This window comes from Priapulus caudatus, unplaced genomic scaffold (genome assembly GCF_000485595.1).
Source record: "Priapulus caudatus unplaced genomic scaffold, Priapulus_caudatus-5.0.1 Scaffold1304, whole genome shotgun sequence".
In the NCBI taxonomy this organism is placed as follows: domain Eukaryota; kingdom Metazoa; phylum Priapulida; class Priapulimorpha; order Priapulimorphida; family Priapulidae; genus Priapulus; species Priapulus caudatus.
Genome location: NW_014578365.1, coordinates 122,490 through 133,640, shown reverse-complemented (window position 1 = coordinate 133,640; position 11,151 = coordinate 122,490). Strand labels below are relative to the sequence as shown.

The window sequence follows — 11,151 nt, the reverse complement described above, 5'->3', positions numbered from 1 at the left end:
CCTTCGAAACTATTCCTCGCACGCAACGTCCAGGCCAACCAGCAAGAAGAGACCAGTCACCTAGCTGTTCCTTCCTTACTCTCACGCGCATTTCGAATTCCGACGCTGCCGGCGACCGAACAGACCGTACGATGCGCGGATTATCGTTGATTCCTGTGTCGTTCCCCGCGGAACAACTTAATCTCCTCTGCACACACACACACGACCCGCCGACGCAGTGACACGTACTGATCGAATTTACATCGCGTAGAATTTATTGGCCTGCCCCATAAATCCTCGCGGGCGGGCGAAGGGAGAAACGTCAGCACCTGCCACTATACACTGCTTAAGCCACGTACAGTCAGACCTGCATATATATATATATATATATATCTGTCACTCGGGGGAAACGCCAAAAATGTCCTTTATAGACAGGTGTCTGTCGTAGCGCCGTAGTCGCTCGGCATTGCAAGCCTGCACCAAATCATCCTAGTGAGGCCAAAATAAAATATAGGTGTGGTTACGGTTTCCCGACCGACCCTATTTATTCCAAGCGACCCTAAACATTTTATTGTCAATTTTCTTTAAAGTAAAAAAAAAATAAAAAAATAAAATATGAATTGGACAGGTCTTGCTTCAAAAGGCACAACGCACATCCTTCGGACATGGTTCGTAAATAAAATATTCCCTCCCTACCTACCCTATTTTTTTTCGGCATGTAACGGTAACCACACATATATTTTGTTTTGGCCTGATCAATGATGATGCACACTCCACCGAAGCTATATATATGCTCGTCAAACTTTCTCATACCTTGACTGCCAGATGAGACTAGATGGATTGGTGTTGACCCATCTGTCTCTGGTTTTGACCGTCAGCTATCGAAATGCCTACAATACGTGTGGTTGTAGTGGGTATCAAATGTTTACAGTAATTGGCTGCTATTGTAGATGGCGTACGGTATTACGTCCGTATGTTGCGTGGTTTCCGTCTCAATGTCAGCACGCAGGTTTCTAGATTTCCACATGAAATAGATGAAATGTTGACATAAATGCAAATCCAAGTCAAAAGTCGTAATAGACTGCATAATATATTTTACCGGGGGTCTCTAGCTCTTGCTCTCGCTCGCTCTCACTCTGTCTCATTCTCTTTCTCTCTGCTCTGGCATGAATAGACAGGCTCCATTTCACATTTCTAGTTGTGATAGTTTCTGAATATAGTTTACGATCGTGCATTTGTTATGCCGTCGCCTACACAAAGGAGCACGCCGGGGCGTGTTTGCCGGTGATACGGTTCACCAGAATTCGCTCGCGTGCGCGCTGCACGGCAAGCCGTCTGCCTCCCGCCCGCCGTCCTCCTCCTGCCTCCGATTCCCCGGCTCGCTGGATTCGCGTGGATGTGCTTATCTCGCTAGCGACGACCGCAGCGGCAGAAATCCGATAATGCGACGACGATTCAATGAAGTCGCGTAATCTCGGCATTCGCTGCTAGTAATTATACGGTGTAGGTCCCGCTCATTAGTACTCGGACATATGCAAATTTCACGCCTGAGCACATCCAATTAAAAAAAATCCCAATTCTGCTGGCATCGTTCCCGTTTATCATTCAGACTTTAACTTTTTTTTTTATCTATTGCCGTGCTCAGTTGTGGCAATTTTTGATTTGGGAGAAGTTATATTACACACGGAAGGCAACTTTCTTTATTTGCTTTTTATACCTTTCTCCACCGTCTTTCAAAATATCATACAGGTAAGCTTTTTGAAAACATTTGTCATAACAGCAATGCACGAGGACTTACGATGAATGTGACATCGTGCTGCCATCTACCAGCGAAAATAGGCACGGCTGTCGAACCGGCAGGAATTTTATTGATTTTTCGCACTAAGCATAAATCAATGAAACTCCAGAGCGGCCATCCAACGGTTTGTACGAATGGAATCAATGATTCCTCTGGCAATCATCGCTGGGTTGTTAGACAACTGGTTATAATCTGGTCAGCGGACTCCCCACTGTATATTCTCATGGCTTCATCTACTGTAGCTGCACACGTCATTAGGCAGCCCCAGCATCGCAGTTTTAATGACGTATCTGGCGCGGTGCCAAACACATCACATGCTGCGAGTTCATTCAGTAAGCCCTACTACAGCGTCACCCGACTATTAGATAATGGGAATAATGTAGCGCTCTCTGCTTGCATCTCTCTCACTCACGGCGCACCGGCGTGCAGATTACGATCGGCTGCACAGATGGTCACGTCACACGTTGCAGTACTCACATTTCTCTGAATTCAACTCACATATTTCTCTCATTCATCCACCACTTTCATTCGTAATCGAATTCAGCAATGTATTCACTTAATAATGAAGATGGAATGAATACAATGGGAACTGGATAAATAAAAATCACAGAACTGATTTCAGAATTGAACAGAGATGAACTGAATTTCTACTAAAACTTAGTTGTCTCTTTCACACAACCACAGAACTAAACAGCAGAAGTAACAGTGTGACTCATGTGTATGTGTTTTTATTCGATGTACAATGTGTAAGCAACATATTCAGGCTTCTCCTCAGGCTCTTAATGTATGTTGGTTGCGTCATGCCTTCAAAGTTGAAGCAATTTGCGACATCCCATATATCCTTGCCTACTCGGAATGCCTTCATTTCCAGCTATGTTTACATTTTGGTAATCCGGGCAGTAATTCTGTGTTTTCACAGCTTGATGTATAAGTCTCCGAACTGACTGAGTTTACCTACAGGTGTATTGGGTCTGTTTATGACATGTACAACCCGGCCCCCTCCCCACCCCCACGTCCGTCCACCAAAAAACATGCTTTCTGACATTTCTAGGGGAGAACCCTGATATTGTATAAACCGGTGTACAGATTCGCCAGGCATATTACTTCTGCAACAGTAGATATAGATCCAGTTACCCAAGTACAATACATTCATTATCACAATGATACAATTGTGAGGAATTTAAGTGAGTCTACTGAAGTGTAATCAAGACCAGTTTTACTACGTAAAATTACAGGTAGGCAAGCGGGATAAATCGCTGCCAGCGGAATTATAACACATGTAAGTATATAAATACCACAGAATCATCTTCGTCAATAGAATAATAATACAGACAAAGACCAAAATGTCACGACGAACTGAGGATGTCACGCAACCATGGACACGACACATGTGACTACTGGCCAGTGCAACTGATTTACAACTAACCTGATTGGACAATATTTTATAAGAGTATCATGACTAAGCCTGCATGGCGGAAACCAACAATGTCATGGTGCATTTTAGGTGCAAGTCAGTATAAACACATCCCATACATGACATGTGAAATCACTTCTCTGGCACTTTACACTCATTTTTAACTCTGTTTTGCCAATCTGTACACCTGGTTAGAGCATTAGGCTTAGGCAATATATATGTAAGGGCAATTCCTAGAGATGTGTATTTTAAACTATGCAGGGTTCTGCCCAGGATTTTTTAGTGCCAGGCGCATCCAGTTGCGATGAAGTCGCAAGATGCAAGCACCGTAGAAGCGAAGCCAATCTAGGGGGGGCCGGGGGCATGCCCCCCATGAAAATTTTTGATTTTTGATAGTCTGAAACTCAATTTCCTGCATTCTGAGCAATAGAAAGCCCATATATCACTTTTTTATTTTATTTTTTTTATATAAAAAATTAGTGCCAGGCGGAGATATATAGTGCCGGGCGGTGACCGCGAGTGCCGGGCACACCCGCCCACCGCCGCCCACCGTGGGCAGAACCCTGATATGTTTGGCACTGTGAGTGATTAAACATGCCTCCCTGTACTGTAGGAGTGAGTTCATTTGTGATTATCACACTTTGATTTCATATTGCTTGTTATTTATCATATATGTATTTATAAGCATTTGGTTTTGGGGTGGCAAAATTAGGAATACTACTGTGATTCAAACATCGGTAATATCCAATTTACTGAATATTTGAGTGTATAACTACACCTAGTCACAATCCAAATAACATAAAGTAACTGATTTATAGAAGAGCCTAAAAAATCTATTGCAGTAGCTATTCTTAACGTGTAGGAGACCACCTTTGTAAATTGTTAAACACTGATCATCATCCCCATTAGTTGGTTTAATTCCATGTACCATCGCAATATCCATGCATGCTCGTGCATTGTCACTTTTCCTATTCAATACCCTTAAAAACACCAACTCATCATTGTCATTAGCATTCACAATATATTAATTACATTTCTCATTAGCCGGCTTAATTTGTAACCATATTGTCAAGTGCAGATTTATATGACATCTATCTAATTTCTCTCCCAACTTGACCTGAACATTAACACCTGTAGACCCTAAATGGGATACAAAACTATGAGATGGTGCATATCTATTATGTAAACAACACAATGCTACAATCTAGACTTTTCTGGTTTCCGTGTCCATGCCAGATTTTTACATATTCCGCTAAAATTATATTCTTGACTACTACATATAATATATTAATAATAAGAACTCATTAGACTACTAGTACTACTACTAGTATTACTTGGGTCATGATATTTCGACTGAGTATCCCTATCATTGTATCAATAGGCCTACTATTAATAGTTCTAACATTTTCATATGATTCTTACGAACCCCTAGGCTATGATAGGCCTAGAGGCTAGTGTAGGTATAACCCTATAATGAGTAATACATTTCATAATAATGATTTATACATTTCATATATATAGCGTCCACGTGGGCAAACTGCACTACGTTAACACTGAATGTAAACCACAAATCTTTGGACAGAAGTGGCCGGCTCAAGTGCAAGTCTGGTATTTAATAATAATATTGTTAATATAATAACATTGTTATTAATTATTATTATGGCTGTGACATGGTTTTAATTACTGACAGTTAAATACGAATATAAGCTCGTAGTGCCATATAGCAAGCGTATGGCGCAAGTCGAATAAACTAATATGCTGTGTAAATTGTTACTCCCACCACACTGCGCTGGAGTAACAATACTAGTCAATACCACTACCAGTAGTAGTACTACTACTAGCAATGAAGCGATGACGTGAATCAGGGAAACTGTAATTTGGGAAGGAGCCATTCAATTTCAACAAATCCAAAATTGAAAAAGGAGAGTACACATCAGATATTCTAGGTACCTGCACATGCTCCTGGAAGCGAATCGGGTATTGCGTGGCCATGGTTCTGCCTCGACGTCCCTGTCGTCCAGTCTTTTACATGTAACAAATCTTTGCAAATCTTTCAGAGTAGCCACATATGCAGTTTTTCAAGATGGCAGCCGCCGGGTCAGAGGGAGGGAAAATAGTTCTATGATGACTAAGGGGTTATTTGCAAATGTAAGTAAAAGCATACAACCATAAATGTAGCTTCTAACGTTTTTTAAACGTACTGTCTAAGTAAATATGCACACACAATGTTTTAATGCTTTCTTATAAGAACACACCATCGAACTATTTTCATGACGTCATTGACAAGTGAGCAACACCACTTAGGTCAAAGTTCACCACCAACTCTGTTTCTGCCGGGAAAGGTGTTTGATATCTTATTATATTATCGGTTAATATCTTGGTAATCATGGCTGATGATAAGGTAATATTTCGTTACTATATAAACCAACGTTTTTGAATTTTCATCATGTAGGCTTTTTGCATATTTTGTACTCTGTTAATGTGAAGAGTATCAAAGTATCCAATGAAATCTAGCATCACTGCGTTTCTTGTTCATTCGCCTGCTCTATAGTTCGTTCCACTAGAATCCGTCTTAGCGCATTGTCTGGCAACGAATTTCATGTTTATCATACACAAAACCTTATCTTCAACCTATCTACTAAACTACGCCACCTCCACTGTCCATAGTCCGGTTCAAGGATAGAGAACATGGGTCCCAATAAAACCAATGTCTGTCATTTACATCAATATAAATATAATAATAAATTAATATATCAATATAATACTATTAATAGGTTAGGGTTATGGTTAGGGTTATTGTTAGGGTTAGGCACATTGGTTTTATTGGGACCCATGTTCTCTATCCTTGGGCCGTTAGGGCCAGGGTTAGAATTAGGGTTAGGGTTAGGCACATTGGTTTTATTGGGACCCATGTTCTCTATCCTTGGGCCCATAGTCCACCTGTGCCACATTTCCTCCAGAACTAAGTGACACTGACACTGTGACAGGGCTTTAAATTTAATTATGGAGAAAAATGGTGTCATCATTGGGGTAAAATTAGTTACTTAGTATTTCTAGTGACGTAGACAAGTGCCGTGGTTTTTCAGTAGCTTACGTGATTAGGGAACACTACGGTATGCCCTAAGCTGACTAGACGTGATGCGGCCATGATGCCGAGGCGCACCGAGGATTGACACTTTGTCTTCCAATCACAGCCAGTTGTGAGACACTGAGAGAATTAAATGGTAAACGGTCGAAAGATAGACAATCTAGTGGTAGTATGCACTCGGTCTAGTCCTACATGGCTCAGACGTGGAATGATATAACATGGTGGCGCGAATTCATAAATTTGGTTGCATTCGTCTCAAAAAGTCGCTGTAGCCCCGTAAGTACCCAGCGCATCGTAGCGCACTGATGGTTACAAGAAGGTGGATGTATGCTGATTCATTTGGTATACCACGTGAAGTGTTCTTTGGCGATACTTGGCAAATAAGACAACTACGTGTTTAGCTGCAGCCAATGTTTGAAACAGTTTTCTAACCCTAGCAAGACCGTTTCTTGGAGCTATATTCGGACCAGAGTTCCCACCATACATCCTCATCGTTACGATGTCCCCAGAGCCTGATCCTAAATTCATCACAGTATCATGTGCCTATCAAATTGTACTGTCGTTAGTCGAGCCCTATTTTAAACAAAATGTCAAGATGCTGATGTTTTATTAATGAGGATACTAACACGATCACGGACACATGCTGCTATTAAATATAAACTCAAGAGGTTAATATGTTTATTTCTTTGTGCCACATGTTCAATGAGGTGGGGAAGAGTTTAAATATATCGGGTTTGTTCGCGGTGTTGTTCGCGTACTAAACGCAATGGTGTCCTAGTTTAGAGATCTACGATCATAAACCTTGTGAGTTCGTCATACTGTAAGTGGAACATTCCGACAGGCAGGGCTCGAATTAACCGACGGCACCGACGGCAATTGCCGTCGGTGCCCCTATCAATCGCCGTACTGCCCCTGAAAATCCAACCCGACCGACGGCAGTCACCTGCCTTGCCCTTTTGTGTAATTGCCGTCGGTGCCCTTTAATCTACTGCCCTAGTTTTGTTTTTAGTCGAATCAACATAACATGTGCGCGTGCGTGCTGTAGTTGCAATGATGAGCTAAAAACCGATAGTCGCAGGAGGGAATAATAACAGCATCGGATAATTATTTGCTCCTGATAGCGGGCATGTAAAATTTCTTGTTACTGTACTTCCATTAGCAGAGGTGGGTACGGGGGTCAGTGTTACGGTGTAAGCTTACATGGGGGCATATTGTTTTGTACATTAAAAGCAAGACGATGTTGATGTACTAATTTGTTATGAGTTTCCCTTTATTTTACAAAAGTGCCTTGGTGCCCTTCTCAAATTTTGAGAGTTGCCTTGGTGCCTTTCTATTTTAGAGAAAATTCAAGGCGATTTCTCACATGCCCTAAAAAAATTGCCTTGCCCTTCTCGTCGCTTAATTCGAGCCCTGCCGACAGGGATTGCTATAGCATTTTAATCAACAATTTCTGCAACATGGCGATAGAAGGAATCTTAGTGGTGTTATCAAATTTTGGAATAAATCAAAACAATTGCAGTGGAAATGCAGGCTTGACAATGACTTCATGCAAGTTTATTTGTTTTCGTATAATCATGCAAGAGTGGGATAATCAAACGTGATTTATTTCAATAAGTGAGAATGAACCTTTGCAACCAATTACACATTTCAACTTTCTTATCTACATACACTATCATTTCAATAACATTCAATTGTGATAATTAAAACATCAGTGAAAATTAACCAAATCACCAGCAAACAACAGCATCTGTTTCAGTAATCATTTCTTTATCAGTTCTAGTGGTTCTAGCTCTACAAGTGAAACTGGTCGCGTGTATATTCATGATTGTTCAAATCGTGATGTTGATTTACTTCGGCTTGGGGCATGTCAAATGTTGCTTTCAGTTTAGGATCCAGAATTTTAGGATCACCACGGTAAGTGGAACTTACCAAAGCAAACATACCTCTAACGAAGGTCTATCTATGAAACTTAATTTTTTACGACGCGTTAATTGGTATAGCGGAATACGTAAACACGACATTGAGGAATTTATGGTGATGGCACACGAGGGGCCGGCCACGAGGGCAGCCATGAGGGGCCGGCCAGGTAGGGCAGCCATGAGGGGCCGGCCAGGTAGGGCAGCCATGAGGGTGCTTGCAGTCAGTGGCGAGAAGTGCAGTGAGATTTGAGTCCCGTTGAATCTGTTATGGCTTTGTCGTTTACAGGCTGACCATCATTCGCACACAGATGAAGTGCTCTCGTCTAGTCCTGGTGTCCACTTCGAGCCTATCTTGCAACTACCTCCCGTCGAAACAAAGACATTGGAAGAAGACGAAGAAGAGTTTTTCAAAATGTGAGTGAATATCTGTGCGACTGATACAGCAGGTGAAGAGAGATAGCCGTCGCAGTGCTCTCGCCGTTGACACGTGCTTTGAGCTAGCTAGCAACCTTGTGCTCACCGGCAGCACAGTATCTGTCGATCGACGCTTGTTTTAAACGGAGCGTTTTCTATTACAGGAGAGCCCGTCTTTATCGGTTCGATTCATCGATGGACCCGCCGGAGTGGAAAGAGCGAGGGACGGGCGACGTGAAGATCATGAGGCATAAGCAGAAGACACTCATGCGACTGCTGATGCGGCGAGACAAGACTTACAAAATCTGTGCGAATCATTACAGTAAGTCTCCTGTAACAGCGAGTGCTGACACACGCTGAAATAAGGGTACCTTAAGAGTAGTAGTAGTATAGACATGAGTGTGCACCAACGTTGAGAAGCAATTAGGTCCAGTTCTGGGAGTGCAGTTGGAAAGTATTGTAGGTTACACTAATAGCATTTCTCTGTTAAAAGTGACCTGTCATGGCATTCTGGTTTATTCAGACGCGCCTTGACATCACCCATGGGAAATCCAAAAAATTGTACTTTATAAATGAATGTCCAATTTATAGAGATGGTTTCAGTGAGTAACTCGTAATCAAGGGAAATACCAAAAGTCTCTTTAATAGACCTGCTACCACAATACCTATATACCTGCTATTCAAGGGAAATGCCAAGCATTTTTCAGACAGGTATTCGCCAACCCAGGTTTGACTGTAAATTGTTTTGCCTATTACAGTTTCTCCCTACATGGAACTGAAGCAGCATGCGACCAGCGATCGGGCATGGGTGTGGAGCGTACCAGCAGACTTTGCCGATGAGTCAACGAAACCAGAGTTGTTGGCCATCCGATTCGCAAACGTGGAGAGTAAGTGAATCGTTTTGCGTACACAGCGTTTTTCAGACTGCCGAGTGTTCGTGCTCATCTGTCGTTCGTTTTTTTCCCATGATGTTTTAAAAGAAGGGCTGACAACGATGATAACAGATAGTTTTCTTTATAGTTTTATTAATCCTTCAATAGATTTGTCAGATGTTTTGTTTAATAGTTTGTGTACAATTTAATTATTAGTAATTCTTGAAATTATAGCTGCTTCGGTCAGAAAAAACTAAATTGGTTGGTGACCACCGTGCTGTTTGTTTATCATTGTGTTTGTTTGTTGTTGTCATGGGCGCGGGTGCTCCTGCTCATCGTCGCCGTCTTCAATTTGTGTTGCAGACGCTCAGAAATTCAAGGAGAAGTTCATAGAAGCGCAGTCGCTCGTCAGATATGCCGAGTCGGGAGATTCAGGTGAGGACGTGTTCCGTTGTGATTCTGGTCGACCGCCGTTGCTTTCGTTGCTAATGCTCGCGCGGTTATGCGTATTACACATTAACGCGTGTTTGTGTGTTTACGTTCGGGCCGAGTGTCCATCATGTGCGTCGCCTCCATTCCCGAATATCGACCCGGAGCCGTTGTTTTAGATGACCGATTATTTCGTAGAAGCAATGATTTTTTTAACGTCGCCCGGAATTTACGTTTCAGGTGGAGAAGACGATGAAGATGAGAAGGACCATTCTGCCGAGGAAAAAGCAGAGAAGGAAGAATCGGAGGTGAAGAAAGAATCAGAGGTGAAGGAAGCCACAGCGGAAAATGAAGATGCAGAGGCTGACAGCGTAGCGGAGAAGCTGGCAGGGCTGGAGGTGAAAGATCAAGGGGCGGGCGACGGCGACAAGACAGAGGGCGCCACAGAAGAGAGTTCGGCGAAACAGGAGTAGGCGGCGGTTTGGCCGCACGAGGCAGCGTTCGAACAATCCCTGCACCGACCGAGCATCCCCTCCGAAGTGTCTTCTAAGCAGCTTGCCGATCTATATCTAGAAACGTCTCTCCTCTCCCTCACCGGCTGCCGTCGTCTCTCCTCTCCCTCGCCCCTCGCTGGTTTGGGCCAGGGGGCACCACTGGTAGGGGGTTCGCCGTGCTGGACTCACGACGCTCGCGTGCTGTCGTTAACACACAGGAGACGGCGGACACCCCATGAGCCAACCTCGCTCGTCTTAGATTGCCTTTTGTGACTGCCGGATGAACGACCCCCAGAACGACCCCCAGTCTCCGAGGGCCCAGATGCAACCCACCCTGCTCCCCAACGACCCCCTTGTCTTGTCGTCGTGGCGACTGGCAGCTGCAGCGTCGGCGTCCTTAGTTGTTCTCCAATGGTTGTCGGCGATTTTCGCTAATCGAGTAGATTTGCACGGCACATGCGGCGGCAGATAAAACGTAGAGATGAAACGAGCGTGGGGTGAAACTTTTTAAATTCGGAACAGACTGTACAAAGCCATTGCAGTACACTGTACATACACGTGTGGGTCGTGCTTACTATGTCACATGTAAAATCACCGCGTAACCCTGGAACCGTTTACATGTGACGTATTGACTTCCATTGTACAAAGTTTGAGATTTACTGTAAGGACTGTTTCGTGTAGTTTTCTTCACTGTCTAAAGGTCAATAAAGAGTCGCGTAAACAGTTTTCCTGTAACCTGTGCAT

General features: G+C 43.2%; 2 protein-coding genes across 2 annotated transcripts in view; one reads left to right on the top strand and one right to left on the bottom strand.

The window, feature by feature from the left end:
* The window catches only part of LOC106816165 (clathrin heavy chain 1-like), a 25,077-nt gene extending 19,722 nt beyond the window's left edge, over positions 1 to 5,355 (bottom strand). The window contains exon 1 of the mRNA XM_014820722.1: positions 5,142 to 5,355. Coding sequence (XP_014676208.1) covers positions 5,142 to 5,183 — 42 coding nt within the window. The 5' untranslated portion in view covers positions 5,184 to 5,355. The remainder of the gene's footprint in view (positions 1 to 5,141) is intronic.
* Positions 5,356 to 5,487: 132 nt separating this feature from the next.
* On the top strand, positions 5,488 to 11,142 carry LOC106816172 (ran-specific GTPase-activating protein-like). The gene is made up of 6 exons (XM_014820729.1): positions 5,488 to 5,592; positions 8,485 to 8,612; positions 8,777 to 8,934; positions 9,371 to 9,499; positions 9,848 to 9,919; positions 10,154 to 11,142. The coding sequence occupies exons 1-6, from the start codon at positions 5,578 to 5,580 to the stop codon at positions 10,384 to 10,386; spliced, it is 735 nt and encodes a 244-aa protein (XP_014676215.1). The 5' UTR covers positions 5,488 to 5,577; the 3' UTR covers positions 10,387 to 11,142.
* The last annotated feature ends 9 nt before the right edge of the window (positions 11,143 to 11,151 follow it).

Excerpts from the sequence above, each read along its gene's own strand:
- LOC106816172 (XM_014820729.1), top strand. Across the intron at positions 8,613-8,776 it reads GAAGAAGAGTTTTTCAAAAT|GAGAGCCCGTCTTTATCGGT; the intron begins GTGAGTGAATAT and ends TTTCTATTACAG. Across the intron at positions 9,500-9,847 it reads CCGATTCGCAAACGTGGAGA|ACGCTCAGAAATTCAAGGAG; the intron begins GTAAGTGAATCG and ends TTTGTGTTGCAG.